This window comes from Cloeon dipterum, chromosome 3 (assembly GCF_949628265.1).
Source record: "Cloeon dipterum chromosome 3, ieCloDipt1.1, whole genome shotgun sequence".
Classification (NCBI taxonomy): Eukaryota; Metazoa; Arthropoda; class Insecta; order Ephemeroptera; family Baetidae; genus Cloeon; species Cloeon dipterum.
The window spans coordinates 11489666-11506297 of NC_088788.1; the positions used below are offsets into that span (position 1 = coordinate 11489666).

The 16632-nt window shown below is 42.8% G+C and overlaps 1 protein-coding gene and 1 long non-coding RNA gene across 13 annotated transcripts in view; one reads left to right on the top strand and one right to left on the bottom strand.

Annotated features, from left to right (window-relative positions):
• Positions 1 to 16632, top strand: part of LOC135938893 (tight junction protein ZO-1-like) — a 58585-nt gene that overhangs the window by 12013 nt on the left and 29940 nt on the right. For 10 of the 12 annotated variants that reach the window (XM_065482906.1, XM_065482917.1, XM_065482904.1 and 7 more), the window contains exons 2-3: positions 5228 to 5414; positions 15489 to 15678. In XM_065482906.1, the coding sequence (XP_065338978.1) occupies positions 5228 to 5414; positions 15489 to 15678 (377 nt within the window). Of the gene's footprint in view, positions 1 to 5227; positions 5415 to 11234; positions 11614 to 15488; positions 15679 to 16155; positions 16479 to 16632 lie in introns of those variants that run through there. The other 2 variants (XM_065482909.1, XM_065482915.1) reach the window with 2 other exon arrangements.
• On the bottom strand, positions 4259 to 5171 carry LOC135938900 (uncharacterized). The gene is made up of 3 exons (XR_010574703.1): positions 4603 to 5171; positions 4366 to 4545; positions 4259 to 4309 (listed from the first exon to the last, which is right to left on the bottom strand). It is a non-coding gene; the product is annotated as an uncharacterized LOC135938900 (long non-coding RNA).

The following is a 16632-nucleotide window of genomic DNA, read 5'->3' on the forward strand; positions in this document are numbered from 1 at the left end:
TCACCTGACAGGCAGGCATCAGTCTATGCCAATCCTGTTGCCTCAACTGCTCATTGACTAAATTTGGTCCAGACGCAACTCTTTTGGCTAGTCGGAACAGTCAGTCAGCTGCATCAAAAATGGCCTAAAATTGAAAATAAATCAAATAAATGGTTACAACCACTGTCAACCCTGACTCACCTGACAGGCAGGCATCAGTCTATGCCAATCCTGTTGCCTCAACTGCTCATTGACTAAATTTGGTCCAGACGCAACTCTTTTGGCTAGTCGAACAGTCAGTCAGCTGCATCAAAAATGGCCTAAAATTGAAAATAAATCAAATAAATGGTTACAACCACTGTCAACCCTGACTCACCTGACAGGCAGGCATCAGTCTATGCCAATCCTGTTGCCTCAACTGCTCATTGACTAAATTTGGTCCAGACGCAACTCTTTTGGCTAGTCGAACAACAGTCAGTCAGATCAAAAATGGCCTAAAATTGAAAATAAATCAAATAAATGGTTACAACCACTGTCAACCCTGACTCACCTGACAGGCAGGCATCAGTCTATGCCAATCCTGTTGCCTCAACTGCTCATTGACTAAATTTGGTCCAGACGCAACTCTTTTGGCTAGTCGAACAACAGTCAGTCAGATCAAAAATGGCCTAAAATTGAAAATAAATCAAATAAATGGTTACAACCACTGTCAACCCTGACTCACCTGACAGGCAGGCATCAGTCTATGCCAATCCTGTTGCCTCAACTGCTCATTGACTAAATTTGGTCCAGACGCAACTCTTTTGGCTAGTCGAACAACAGTCAGCCAGATCAAAAATGGCCTAAAATTGAAAATAAATCAAATAAATGGTTACAACCACTGTCACCCCTGACTCACCTGACAGGCAGGCATCAGTCTATGCCAATCCTGTTGCCTCAACTGCTCATTGACTAAATTTGGTCCAGACGCAACTCTTTTGGCTAGTCGAACAACAGTCAGTCAGATCAAAAATGGCCTAAAATTGAAAATAAATCAAATAAATGGTTACAACCACTGTCAACCCTGACTCACCTGACAGGCAGGCATCAGTCTATGCCAATCCTGTTGCCTCAACTGCTCATTGACTAAATTTGGTCCAGACGCAACTCTTTTGGCTAGTCGAACAGTCAGTCAGCTGCATCAAAAATGGCCTAAAATTGAAAATAAATCAAATAAATGGTTACAACCACTGTCAACCCTGACTCACCTGACAGGCAGGCATCAGTCTATGCCAATCCTGTTGCCTCAACTGCTCATTGACTAAATTTGGTCCAGACGCAACTCTTTTGGCTAGTCGAACAACAGTCAGTCAGATCAAAAATGGCCTAAAATTGAAAATAAATCAAATAAATGGTTACAACCACTGTCAACCCTGACTCACCTGACAGGCAGGCATCAGTCTATGCCAATCCTGTTGCCTCAACTGCTCATTGACTAAATTTGGTCCAGACGCAACTCTTTTGGCTAGTCGAACAACAGTCAGTCAGATCAAAAATGGCCTAAAATTGAAAATAAATCAAATAAATGGTTACAACCACTGTCAACCCTGACTCACCTGACAGGCAGGCATCAGTCTATGCCAATCCTGTTGCCTCAACTGCTCATTGACTAAATTTGGTCCAGACGCAACTCTTTTGGCTAGTCGAACAACAGTCAGCCAGATCAAAAATGGCCTAAAATTGAAAATAAATCAAATAAATGGTTACAACCACTGTCACCCCTGACTCACCTGACAGGCAGGCATCAGTCTATGCCAATCCTGTTGCCTCAACTGCTCATTGACTAAATTTGGTCCAGACGCAACTCTTGTGGCTAGTCGAACAACAGTCAGTCAGATCAAAAATGGCCTAAAATTGAAAATAAATCAAATAAATGGTTACAACCACTGTCAACCCTGACTCACCTGACAGGCAGGCATCAGTCTATGCCAATCCTGTTGCCTCAACTGCTCATTGACTAAATTTGGTCCAGACGCAACTCTTTTGGCTAGTCGAACAGTCAGTCAGCTGCATCAAAAATGGCCTAAAATTGAAAATAAATCAAATAAATGGTTACAACCACTGTCAACCCTGACTCACCTGACAGGCAGGCATCAGTCTATGCCAATCCTGTTGCCTCAACTGCTCATTGACTAAATTTGGTCCAGACGCAACTCTTGTGGCTAGTCGAACAACAGTCAGTCAGATCAAAAATGGCCTAAAATTGAAAATAAATCAAATAAATGGTTACAACCACTGTCAACCCTGACTCACCTGACAGGCAGGCATCAGTCTATGCCAATCCTGTTGCCTCAACTGCTCATTGACTAAATTTGGTCCAGACGCAACTCTTTTGGCTAGTCGAACAACAGTCAGTCAGATCAAAAATGGCCTAAAATTGAAAATAAATCAAATAAATGGTTACAACCACTGTCAACCCTGACTCACCTGACAGGCAGGCATCAGTCTATGCCAATCCTGTTGCCTCAACTGCTCATTGACTAAATTTGGTCCAGACGCAACTCTTTTGGCTAGTCGAACAACAGTCAGCCAGATCAAAAATGGCCTAAAATTGAAAATAAATCAAATAAATGGTTACAACCACTGTCACCCCTGACTCACCTGACAGGCAGGCATCAGTCTATGCCAATCCTGTTGCCTCAACTGCTCATTGACTAAATTTGGTCCAGACGCAACTCTTGTGGCTAGTCGAACAACAGTCAGTCAGATCAAAAATGGCCTAAAATTGAAAATAAATCAAATAAATGGTTACAACCACTGTCAACCCTGACTCACCTGACAGGCAGGCATCAGTCTATGCCAATCCTGTTGCCTCAACTGCTCATTGACTAAATTTGGTCCAGACGCAACTCTTTTGGCTAGTCGAACAGTCAGTCAGCTGCATCAAAAATGGCCTAAAATTGAAAATAAATCAAATAAATGGTTACAACCACTGTCAACCCTGACTCACCTGACAGGCAGGCATCAGTCTATGCCAATCCTGTTGCCTCAACTGCTCATTGACTAAATTTGGTCCAGACGCAACTCTTTTGGCTAGTCGGAACAGTCAGTCAGCTGCATCAAAAATGGCCTAAAATTGAAAATAAATCAAATAAATGGTTACAACCACTGTCAACCCTGACTCACCTGACAGGCAGGCATCAGTCTATGCCAATCCTGTTGCCTCAACTGCTCATTGACTAAATTTGGTCCAGACGCAACTCTTTTGGCTAGTCGAACAACAGTCAGTCAGATCAAAAATGGCCTAAAATTGAAAATAAATCAAATAAATGGTTACAACCACTGTCAACCCTGACTCACCTGACAGGCAGGCATCAGTCTATGCCAATCCTGTTGCCTCAACTGCTCATTGACTAAATTTGGTCCAGACGCAACTCTTGTGGCTAGTCGAACAACAGTCAGCTGCATCAAAAATGGCCTAAAATTGAAAATAAATCAAATAAATGGTTACAACCACTGTCAACCCTGACTCACCTGACAGGCAGGCATCAGTCTATGCCAATCCTGTTGCCTCAACTGCTCATTGACTAAATTTGGTCCAGACGCAACTCTTTTGGCTAGTCGAACAACAGTCAGTCAGATCAAAAATGGCCTAAAATTGAAAATAAATCAAATAAATGGTTACAACCACTGTCAACCCTGACTCACCTGACAGGCAGGCATCAGTCTATGCCAATCCTGTTGCCTCAACTGCTCATTGACTAAATTTGGTCCAGACGCAACTCTTGTGGCTAGTCGAACAACAGTCAGTCAGATCAAAAATGGCCTAAAATTGAAAATAAATCAAATAAATGGTTACAACCACTGTCAACCCTGACTCACCTGACAGGCAGGCATCAGTCTATGCCAATCCTGTTGCCTCAACTGCTCATTGACTAAATTTGGTCCAGACGCAACTCTTTTGGCTAGTCGAACAGTCAGTCAGCTGCATCAAAAATGGCCTAAAATTGAAAATAAATCAAATAAATGGTTACAACCACTGTCAACCCTGACTCACCTGACAGGCAGGCATCAGTCTATGCCAATCCTGTTGCCTCAACTGCTCATTGACTAAATTTGGTCCAGACGCAACTCTTTTGGCTAGTCGGAACAGTCAGTCAGCTGCATCAAAAATGGCCTAAAATTGAAAATAAATCAAATAAATGGTTACAACCACTGTCAACCCTGACTCACCTGACAGGCAGGCATCAGTCTATGCCAATCCTGTTGCCTCAACTGCTCATTGACTAAATTTGGTCCAGACGCAACTCTTTTGGCTAGTCGAACAACAGTCAGCCAGATCAAAAATGGCCTAAAATTGAAAATAAATCAAATAAATGGTTACAACCACTGTCACCCCTGACTCACCTGACAGGCACGCACCATTCCATGCAAATCCTGGTGCAACAACCGCCCATGGACTCAATTCTCTTCTGGCAGAACACTTGTCGCTGGTCGAACAAAGAGCTCGTCCAGCGTCATTTACCATTTCTGGGCTGCTCTTGGACACGTGCAGCTTCAGACCAGGCTGTCCACGCATTGCTGATTCTGAAATTACTCGGACAATAAACGATTTTCTCCAAAACTTGTTTTGGCGTCACACACCTGCCAGCAAGAAAACACGCTCCAGATTCGAGTCTGACATTTATTTCAGCTAGAAAGGCACCGCTTGACCTCAAAATGTTCTTCACACGTTGTTTGTTGAGTTTCTTGATGTCCAAATTCTTTCTGCGTCGAAAAATCTTTACGGTATTGACGTTGTTTACTTTTTCCACTTTTTCATACTCACGAAACGACTTATAGTGAAACATGTGGTACCGATTATTTGGCTTTTAGGTGTCTGATGCGACCCAATTTACGTGTTTTTATATTTTTAATGAGAATATCGGTGCACAGAATGTCTTTTTGAACTAGAAGAAAACTCTTAGAACTGTTAAAACGCTGTTGTTGACGTGAATGTGCTACCGTGTAACCACGGGGAGCGCGCAGTCGTTCGGCGGCCATGTTGCGAGAACGTTAACACCTCTTTTAACACTCGCTGCGGCGCCAATTTCAAAAAGGTACATATTTTATTTTGCTTTTTTGAACATTTTTTCGATGCATGATGCATTTTTAAGATATGTCATTCGATTCTACTTGTCCTAATCTATATTATTGTGAAGAGAAATGGTACAAATTTGCCAATTGGTTTAACCTAGCATATTTTGCAATCAAAATTACTCTGTTGTAGGTGACAAGAAACCAATCGAGTTGGCCAAGCTGTCAGACAGTACAAACCAAGTGAACGGTGGCACCCTCGGCAGCGGCTCAAGCTCCTCCTTATCCCTGAGTTCGGGAAATGGAGTGCTGGACGAAAGCGGTGATGACATCGCCGAAAGGAGCGATGCAGCTCCTCCGCCACCGCAGCAGCAGCAAAGGTGAGTTGTTGGGTAATAATTTGGGGTCCTTCGCTCGACCACAATGTTTGGCACGGTCGCTCAGAAAGGAATTTAAATTGTCCGCGTAGCGCTCACCCACCACAAATTACCTTTTCCCGCGTCATTCTGCTAGAAACGAAAATCCAATATAGGATTCGAATTTGCATCCAATTAAACCTTGGATAAATGAGCCAGTTTTTTCCCCAAGTGTAATTATATCTCGTTCTAAAACGCCCATGCGCTATCTAATTTTCTCAATCTCCGAGCCAAGGACGAGAATACCTGTTTATTTGTGGTATTTGAGCGTTTAAAAAGAGATGGATCGATAACGATTTCCCCGAGTCATGGCGCGTTTGGAGTAATTTGTGACTCCTCATGTCAGTTGGGGCAAAAACTCTGTGAGCTCCTTCGTTGATGGGGGAGTGACAAGTTTGATGCTATCTCAGCGGAACCAGACGCGCACAGAGTGTTCAATTTTAGCCCTCAAGCGCCATGCTGACACATGTGTCGCACATTATGTCGCAGATTTCGCTTTCATCACGCTTCCGAGCCGAAAATAGTAAAACAAAGTTTAGATTTCTTGCAGGCCTGTCGGTTCTTAGTAAAGAAATTTCTCTTTGCGTTTCGTGAGTGCTTAAAGGGCTGTTTTAAAAAGGAAGTGCAGCAGGAAGCAATTACTTTTTTACCGGCCCCTCTGCTTCAGGGTTGTTTCTGAAAGCAATTTCTTTGTTCTTTAAAAAGAGAATACTTTAATGTGGTATTCGTGGTACTCATGACGCATGATCGGTATGGCCAGAGGAAAAAAATCAGAAAAATATTCATCGGCATGCTCTCGCAACATATTCATAATTTCAAGAGATTGGTTCGAAAGTACAAATACATTCTTGTTTAAAAATCGAAGCGTGCCTTGAATATTCAAAATATTATAGCCGGCTTGATTATCTGCGTCTGACAAACCTGCAATAAAATTTCCTGACGTGACGTTGAGTCGGGTTGAAAGGTGAAATTATGATCCTTTGGGAGTGAATGCATGCAGAGTAGCAAGCGGTGGCTGGTAATTGGAGCCGCTGTTGTGACAACATGCATGCATTTCTCGTCGAATATGTGCCGAGAGTGCTGCCCTGCGTTATTTCTTCCACTGTGCACCTCACGACGACGGCTGGATGTAGTGCATGGCGCCTTTTGTAGTTTAGTGCCTCTTCCTCTTGCATTATTGAGGTGGATGGATGCTCCAAACGAAACGTCTGCAGCAGAAAGAGAAAAGAGAGACACTCCAGACGCCCTCATGGAAACAAACCCCCTTTTTAACAAAGCCCGAGTTTGGCATGCCTCGCATTTTCAAGCACAATGGAGAGATGGAAATCTGAGACGGCGCTGACAGTGAGCTGCGGCCGATATCGAATTTAAAGCAGGTCATTAGGCGGAATTCGAATTTCGGATAAGATATTCTCGGAATTAATTTATATCCGATTACATTTCATTCCGTTCTCTGCTATAGATGGGAATTTTTTCGGGAGGTCGAAAATTATCTCTCTAGTTCTAGTTTATTTCTGGCCCGCTTTGGACCTTACAAGTTAAATTATTTTCTTGAAGCCGCGTTCGGAGATCTATAAATGACACATTTACATCTTGCAGGTTAGGGTGAACACATATAAAAGAGCTGAGCCAGTCGGCAGTCGGTCGGCGGTCGTTGCCTAAAATAGAAATTCATGATCGGCGTGCATCATCTCGTAGGCGTCGAGAGCGACTCCTGCTGCGTGTCAAAAGGACAATGTGAAATTGAACCATTTTCGCGCGGCATCCGTCCGCCGATTGTACCTGGCAATTTTTGCGCGAGTAAAACGTACACGAACTTTTCATTTCCACGGCGTGCATGAGTCACAGCAAAATTTGTGCTCTCATTCAAGGTCAGTTCCATCACGAACCAAGCAGCTAACCTGCAGAGGATCAAAATTATGATTATTTCCTCGTGCCGGCGCAATTGAATGCGGCATTTATGCAATTAAGAGTGTATAAATTGTCGCCTGCGTTCGCAGAAAAGCGAGCGCGCACACACGAGTTACGGGACACTGAATTGTTAATTGTCTCATTTACTCCTGCCGGCCGGCCGGCCGGCCGGCGTGCAAGTTGTTGTCGAGGGCCAGTCCAGTTTTTAATCGGCTGCATTTTGCTGCTCCACTCGAGAGACTTGCAATACTGGCTCGTTTGGTGCTTTACTTGGCCTTGCTCCACAGACTAGTGTGGGAACACGCTGCTGGCTTGCGGCTGCTGAACTTGGCATTTCACATCCCTTTCCTCCGCCGCTTGAAGTGCTTTGTTTCAAAAGTAACGCTGCTGTCTAAACACAGCAGTCATCCATCAAAGCAACTCGCCTCGGAATTTCATTTTGTCGCCGCAGTTTCCCAGAAAATGTGGAAAGGTCAATGGCAAGGGAAAAGCATCAATGTCAATATGCAAACGCAGAAAGGCACTGCCCATTGAAATGGCGGGAGGGGGGTTAAAATTCTTGCAAGCAGAAGTACAAACTCAGTGGTTTGTTAAACGAACAAAATAGTTTTATTTCGTGTTAATTAATTTGATGTAGTCACCATTTCTCCGGAAATATTTTTAAAGAGTGTCAATAATCTCTAAATTCATCAGAGCTAAACACGAAATAATATTATCTGATGTTGGTAGAGCTCGGCTTGTTGAGAAATTTTAAAAGTCCAAGTAAACATCGACTTGCCCTCCCTCAGTAAAGAACGCCGCTTGCGAAACATCAGTGACAAACCTCACTAAATGCATAGTTCTCTTGCTTCCTGTGTGAAAGCCAGAGAAATTTATCATTCACGCTCTTCTACAATTTCAAAAACCTTTGGAACCTTTCAATTAGCAACACCTGCGGCTTCTTTTCAAAGACGCGGATCGGTACATTATTTATTTCTGGCAACGACACAGCATCGGCTGCTTCAGAGCCGCATCGTATTTGCTCCTTTTTTCTTATTCAATAGGCAGCGCACTGGCTAGCATGCGCTGGCTTGGGCTATACGTGTTTTTTTTTATCCTGTGATACGCCCAAGAATGCTTGTATGTGTATGTGTGTATCTTTTTGCCGCTGCCTGCTAGTGAATGAGAATGAGGGGAGGCAAGAGCAAGTGTCAGTGGTTGTGACCAGGCATATTAAATGAGCCTTAAAAGTTTGTTAGCTTGCTGACGGTGTGACCGGAGGCCAGCGCTGTTCGTTAAAAGCTTCCCTTTAAAGATTGAGTATCAGAAAACATACTTAACTGACTGACAACACTGCATAACGACCATGAAAAAAATTAGGAGCTCCAATCGAATAGATTTTGAACTTGAATTTTATCGTTTTTTATTTTCTTTTTCGTGGGACGAGCTATATTATTTTTTAAAGATAAATGCTAAGAACCAAACAATATTTCACTCTTTATAATAGAGTGAGTTGATACGCGAAATTTAACTGGCAGTCACGCATTTTTTGTTGTTCCAAACTAGACAAAGTCAAAAACATAAACTCGCATATTAATGCGTTCTTTCACTCTCTCTGACTAGTGAAAGAAACTGTTAGTCGAAATTTATCGCCATTTAAGTCTTCGCCGTGAAAGGAGGATTTTTATGCTCTGCGTGGAAGAAAACAAAATTCTGTGATGGTGTCAAATTCCGAAATGAAAACTAACAAATTCTGTCGGCCACAACGGAAATTAGCATCTCATCGTTTTTTATGACGCCCGCACCAAGAATGTGGTCATTAATTTTATGGCGCAGGGCGGTTCGTGTAAGCGGCCAATTAATTTTAAAACAATAATAAAACAATTATTCATTTGACTAATGAAAGTAACAGTGGGTTTGACTTTACAACCTTGAGGTGCTTAACGAATAATATATTTCAATTAGAGGTAAACATCAAACATTTTAATATAAAGTTGCGTTGAAAAGTAGCGCGCGCTGCGCACATGATTGACGTTTTGATTGCCGACCATGCGAACGCGTTATGACCAAGACCGTCGAGTTGGGCAAATTACATCACGAAATGCATCATCCACGGCACAACGTGCCAATTTGTTCCACACCTGAATGCAGGCCCCGAGGCGGTTGGTGTGATACAATTTTTTCTCAATAGATCGTATCCGCGGTAATTGAATCTCTGGTGTGTGTTGTGTGTGTGTGTGTGTGTGTGTGTGTGTGTGTGTGTGTGTGTTTGAGTGCCATACTTGGTTTGTGGACGCGGCGTCGGACGCATGTGTGCTGGACTGATTCGAGAGCGAGCGAGCACCGGTGCACAATACAATGCACTTTGATTACATTGTGCGCGGACCAAATCAATTTACATCTTTCCCATTGTCGTCAGATGATGCTGCTGCTGCAGCAGCATGCTCTTCGCGCCGGTATTAATTGTGATTTGAATTCTGAGAATGGAGTGGCACTGCTGTTTATCTGTCTGCTGCATAAATTTCAAATTAAATTGTTTTAAATAGCGGTTTAATAGGAACAAGGTCAATGTTTCGTAACTGCAGTCCACTGACGTCGTCATTATTGTTGTCACTGATTTATATGCGTAGCATTCAATGCTGACTAATTAATCATTGTTTGGGTTGATACACATGTAAATTATTCACCAACAGTTTTTTAGCCTACTTAATTAAGCAACAAATAAAAATACGAGTCTTTGTGATAAAAAAATATTTCATCTCCTCACCAATTAATTAAAGCTTTTTTCTAGTTCAAATATCAAAGAATAAAAATTTATAATCTGTGAAGTTACCGATGGTCTGCTTGTTGAATGTTATCAGAATATGATCTGGAGCAACAAGCGAAGGGAAAGAAGCCTTTTAAATTTCAATCCCCAGGAAGTGGCCGAACAACATTTTCGGCGTGTACGGCGTTCCTCTCTCCAGCGCGTCCAAAATCACGAAATCAAGAGAGCAATAATTCCTCTCCTTGATGTAATAGTAGATATCGCGCTGAGAGACTCATATTCCAGCACGCGAGAACACCTCCTCTCTCCTTCTTGGAGAATTAATATCGCCGCGTACGCAATTTAATTTGCACCGCTCCTCACGACTCGGCAGCATCATGCATAAAAAATCGCTTGCAAACCATATAGCATCTATAATCAATCAAATCTTCATCTGTTTAAATTAAAAAAAAAGAAATTAAAAAAAAGAAATTCGTTTAGTTTAAATTGCAGTATTTTATCTGGTAATTTCATCGCATAGCAGAGTGTAAATATTCATTTTTAATTATCAATTTTAGAAGCGAAATACAATTTCAGACTGGCTAATTTTGAAGCTTTCTAACATTTCTTAGTTTTTTTCATCTGTATTGAAGCTTAGCATTTTTATATATTATCGAAAATAGTAGTGGATGACAAAACAGCATTCTAATAAGGATTTTTTTTAATTTGTTCTGGTAATGAATTTTTACATGTCAGCAAAATGTATGAAATTGCAATACAATTCAGGATTTCTTGTTTCGCTCTTTTAATGGTCCATAATAGAAATTGAAAAATAAAAATTTCGTCAAAAATATCTCGATATTGCCATTCATTTAAATTCCAAAATAAAATTACTGCAAATTTAACCTTCGCTCAAAAACAAACATTCTGAATGATGGCTTTTTGCATTATTGTTTTTAACATATTATTTCTGGAGCAAGATGATTGCTCAATTTCCACTATAGAGTTGAGGCAGTTGGTGCCACCTATGGGGGTGCGTGCGTCGACGGCGAATGCGTGCTGCAACCTTCCGGACGCGGCGCTCACTATGGACGCAGAGCGCGAGCTGCGACGTCGTGGACCAAATTAATCCATTCATCCCCCGCCGCGCCAAAGCAGACACCTTCGCGCCGTCGAACCGACTTGTTGCCTCCCACCGGCCTCGTGTGTGCGGATGACATCCGAGCTGTGCAAAATGGTGAGCATCACCGAGGAGGAGGATGAGGAGAACAGCCCGCCAAAGTTCGTCAGCTACTGCTCGCACACCCTGGCGACTCCTTCAGCGCCTACCTACCCTGAGATGGGCCAGATGTCGCTTGAGATGCACTGCGACCAGCAGGTGGTGCAGTCATCCGTGTGCACTGCCACCGCCTCCTACGAGCACCAGACCTGCTACTTCAACTCGAAGATTGGCCCTTTGATGCCGGTCAACAACGCCCTCGCCATGCACAGATACAGTCAGCAGCAGTACATGCACTATTACACCCGGTTGGTACATCGGTGCAATGCAAGTTTCTCAGATGTTTTTTCATGAAAAACTTACATTCATATTTTTGTTAAAAGATATTCTTGATCATTTAATTACTGTCTATTTCACTTTCAAAACTGCAATTATAGTCGAACATGTTTATTTTATCACGAATTGTGTTAATATGTTAGACAAATATTGAGGAATTTTCAATTATCAAGAACCGTGTGCTGTTCAAAGCTTTCAATTTTAAATTTAAAGCACCCAAAATAATTTAGTATTAATTAACTACAATCTTTCTTATTCAATTTAAATCGAAAAGATTAATATTGTAAGAGACATTTTAAAAATCATCAGTTTTTAATTTAAATATATATTTTTACGCTGTGATTGGTGTGACAACTTACAAATTAAATGGCCCAGTATTAATGGCACCATTGCAACCTTCTTCTTTTTGTATTTCGCAGAATTAGCAAAAAGCGCGTTAATTTAGTCACCCGGTTTGCATCTAATTTGATTTGCGTGTTCACTTCTCACCTGCGAAGACTTTTGTTTGTGTCTATCTGTCCGTCTGTGACCGCGGCGCAGAGTGCTAAGCGATATCGTGCGCTAAGCCCGCCAAACATCCTCACGCGCTATACTCACTTGCCTTTCTAAATTTATTCTTTTTGGCTAGCGTCACCTGTAAGCCATCTCGTGTGTAAGAAATCCGCGCCGCACAGAATGCTCGGGTGGAAAAAAGACGCCGTCTACTTTGCCAAACGGGAAATCCCAATTAACCCCGCAATTGAGCACTGCTAGTGCGATGCGTCCCTGCACGAATAAGCGGCCGTATAGCACGTGCTATTTCACCGCAGCATTACTCATCCGTATCACATATATTCATTTCGCAGAAGTCATTTTGCGCCCATTCAGGAATCGGTCCAACTATTTAAAAATAGCGTAATCGTGCCTTCATGCCAGTCTTTTTTCAGCTCTTGCTTGTTCTATCGCCCGAGTCGATTACATTTTCGTGCCTTTGCCAGGTTATAAAACGCACCGACCACCAGCAAATCCGGGCCGAGACATTGTAAACAAAATCGCCAACGGTTTGGCCTGTTTTTGTAAACGCTTAGCCGCAGACTCTTTCTTGGCGATCGTCGCAGTCCGTCTGACGATGATTCTCTCGCTCCCCACTCATTCCAAATGTAAATTTGCGTGTGTCACCCTCCTCAGCCAGAATGTAAATTGTCGAAGAGCGGCTCGCTAATTCTCGTGTAGAAAAAATAAAAAAACATACGCACGCCCAAAGCCTAACATAACTTTTTATTGCGGATCAAAAATAAAATTTCGGAGGCGACTGATGGTGAAACTTGCAGCTGACGTCGGGAATTTCCGAATTAAATTTACTGTTGTACTTTTTGTAAAAGAAGAGAGTAAAAGACTTCTCAAGTCACGATGACTTTAGTAACCGCAATGTGGTTTAATTAATTGAAGATCATTATTCACATTACTTCTGCTAACCACACTCAGCACTGCATTTCATCGCATCAGGAATGTAATTCATAACAAGTCATACTGCATGAAAGTGTAAAAATAGAATTTTAAAATGACGTGTACGACAAATGGAGAAGCGAACTTTGTATGCAAAGTGGTTGAAAATTACATAAATAACAATTTTGTGCGGGTAATAATTGCAATCATCAATCAAATGCAAAATTTCTTGTTTTTGTTTATATGCCTCTAGAAAAACCTGTTGCAAAATTGACCCTTGAGTGGGCTGGGTCCCTGTGCGGCCTGGTGCGCCCATGTTATCCGTTCGCGGTGTTTTTGGGACCCGGGTTTCAGCATTCGTGCTAGTGCAGTGCGCGCCCTTCCCGGTCCTCCGGTCCTCGGACAGGGATAAAATGAGCAAAAAAAAAAAAAAAAAATTTAACTGGCTTTAGATTTGTTTATAAATTTTGTAAACTTTAGTACACACAATGCAACAAAGTACATACATTTTCTCGATTGGCGACGACTGAAATCTGCTGGCTGGCGTGACACAGTCGTCTTAGAAACCCCAATTTGTCAAGCCCGCGAAAATGTCAGTTGAGGCACAAATGTAAATCACGTCGACAGAGGAAGGGATTTCCTCTGTATTTCAGTGGCAAAAAAAGAAGCAACTGCGTGAGGCGACGAAATCAACGTCAGCACTTTGGCTGATTGAAATATTGATTTTCCTCGTTTCCGCCTTAAAAATTTCAACCTTTACAAAGTGGATGAAAAGGAGAATCCGCTTGTTTTGCCACTAATTAAAGCCTCACGCGACAGTTATCTGTCAGCAGCACATAAATTGATTTCAAAAGCGGCGTCGCACGTGCGTGCGGCGTTCAAAAAGGGGGTTCTTTCACGTATGACGCGCAGTTATTCAGCTGGATTTTTGACGAGCAAAAGCGAATTGCGACACGACCGAGCTCTCGTGTTTTTCAAAGCGCTGTAAACATGAAAGCGGAATGATTAAAACAAAAGCAGCGAGAGCGTTTGAGCATGCAAACGCAGAAGCAACAGAGCTGCTGCAGCTGTATTTGTGTTTGCCGCCGAGACACGGCGTCAGCAGTTTGCAAAAAGCGAGCGAACGTGGTTTGGTTTCATTCGCTTCACCCCCTTTTTTCTCGAGCAAAGCCATGGGAATTGGCAATGACTCTTTTATTTGCACAGCAAGCGAGTCTTGTCTTCGTAAAGCCGAGCATGTTTAATTATCTGTGGCCTCTTTCTTCGCGGCTCTGAGCAGCTAGCCAGCCGCTCGGCGGGATTCTTTCCGAGATCTGAAGGATTCCTCTCTCGCCTAGTGTGTACTTAAGGGAAATTGCAACAATTCTACTCTAACATTTTAAAAAAGTGTTCGTAAGCATTATTTTCCAGCCCGTTGCCACTATAAGAAATATGAATTAATATTGTTTTGGATGTTGACACAGCTAATCGTCATTTCTAGTTTTTATATTATATGGAATAATATAAATTGAAAAGTTTGTTCTTTTTCAATAGAATGATGAAAGAAGACTTTTTGTAATAGATGTTTACTATCGTGTTTATCATGAATTGAAATCAAACACAATGCATGTGAAAAGGGGCGACAATTCTGGTAAACAAGTTGACCAAAGTTGGACAAAGCCAAAGTTTTTTGTGAAATTTAATCTCAAGAAAACCATATCCACAGAATAATTTTCCTTCGTTCTTTTCATGATATAGGAAGGAAAATTCCACAAATGTCTTCATTTATAATGGATGAGATGTTGGGTGAATTTCGAAATAAAAGTTTGTATTCGCAGGAAAAGAGCTAATGCTTGAATGGGGACATACATAGAAATCGTCGCATTGTCTCTATTTGATCGTGCTCTGCAACTGATTGTGAAGTGCACTCAATTGTTTTTCCTGCACGTCTGCTGAAGCAAAAACCTCTACGAGTTCCTATACAGCGTAAACTTTATTTCGCAGACAAAGTACTGCTAACGAGGCTTGAGGGGCCCAATAAACAGCTACTGTCCATTTCGTGAACGTGCAAGATCGATTCTCTTTTTACTTCAAGTAAAGAGAAGCAATTTTTTACTCAAGTAGTTTGTCAAAATTAATCAAGTCTTGACACATTTAACAAAGATTTATCAAACTGTATAATAACAACATAATTTTAATTCAAAGTTCATCAAACTGGAACCTCAGTCTTAAATAAAGCAGACAGAAAACCTGCTGATGATAAGGGAGATTTATTTACAAAAATTCAGAAAGCACGCATTCATTCGTGCCATTTTTAGAGCGCACGATGCTCCAATTCGATTCAAGCCGGTGACACACTACCCCCGACTCCACATAACGCTTGTGGTTATTATGTAACACATGCACGACAGCCCTTGTAACTCCTTCTCATGTATTTTTTCAGCGAAATGCCGCTGAACCGAGTGAGCGCGCCGGTGGCGATGGAGGCGCAAGTTAGACGGGGTCTGACGGCTCGGCCACCCTCGCCTGAGCACCAAGTCAGCCCTCTCGTCGGCACGATGAAGCAGCAGCAGACCTCCTCCGCCTCCATTCCAGCCCTTCAAGAAGGACTTGAAGAGCCCGTGGAAGAAATGGTGAGTTTTTCCTAATTGAAAATAGCCGATGGGAGAGACAAAGTTTGCTTGAAAAATGGGGCGGCAGATGTTTGTGACGCGCCAGCGAAATTGATATCTGCAGCAGCGGTCCATCACCCCCGCCTGCGTTATCTAATCTGGTCACGCGCCCCGCGCGCATGCTAGACGAGCACCGGTCATTTTTCTTGGGCCAATCTTGATGCATGCGACGAACAAAGAAAGTGAGGCATGCAAGTATAACGCTTGGCTGCCGCAAATGTCAGGGTTGACACCTACTGAAATGACGGCCGGCCATTAATTTTATTTGCGCCGGCCACCGACCGACCGACCGCTTGGACGGTCACGTGTGGCAGCGCGGCGTTGGTTATGACACTAGCGCGTAAACACACGCCCCCCATTCACCCGCGACTCTTCTTCTTTTATCGATCACTCGGGGGGCGTAAAGGACTGCCCGAGGATGACCACCGGCGGGCGGCAGCAGTAGGGTGTGCGCGTCCGTCGGGCTTGCAAGTCTTCGCTCTGGCCTCTGGCTGCCTGGCCCGCTTCTCGTGGTTTTTGCGCCAGAAAACGCGCGGGAAGCGACTCGATTCGATCGGCTAGACGGTGCTCGCGAATCTCGGTTCAAGGTGGAGGAACTCTGCTTGGAGGGTGTTTGCACCGGAATGCGGCTCAAGCAGTTTCTGGGCCTCAGGGTAATGCCCAGGGCAAAGTCGGCACCAGCGGCCAGGGCGCAGCCAGACACCTTGCGGCGCTCGCACCACTCGGGGAGGGAGAGCAGCCGCTCGAGGCGGAGACGGAGGGTAGGATTTTATAATTTAAAATTTTAAAATGTTAAGATTCGTTTTTGGCTAAATAGATGGCGCCAGTTGTTGGCTTGTTAGAATTAAATAATTTATTTTCAATTAATTTCGATAGGTGTACGTTGCAAATTAAGTCTCATTTTGAAGATTCAAA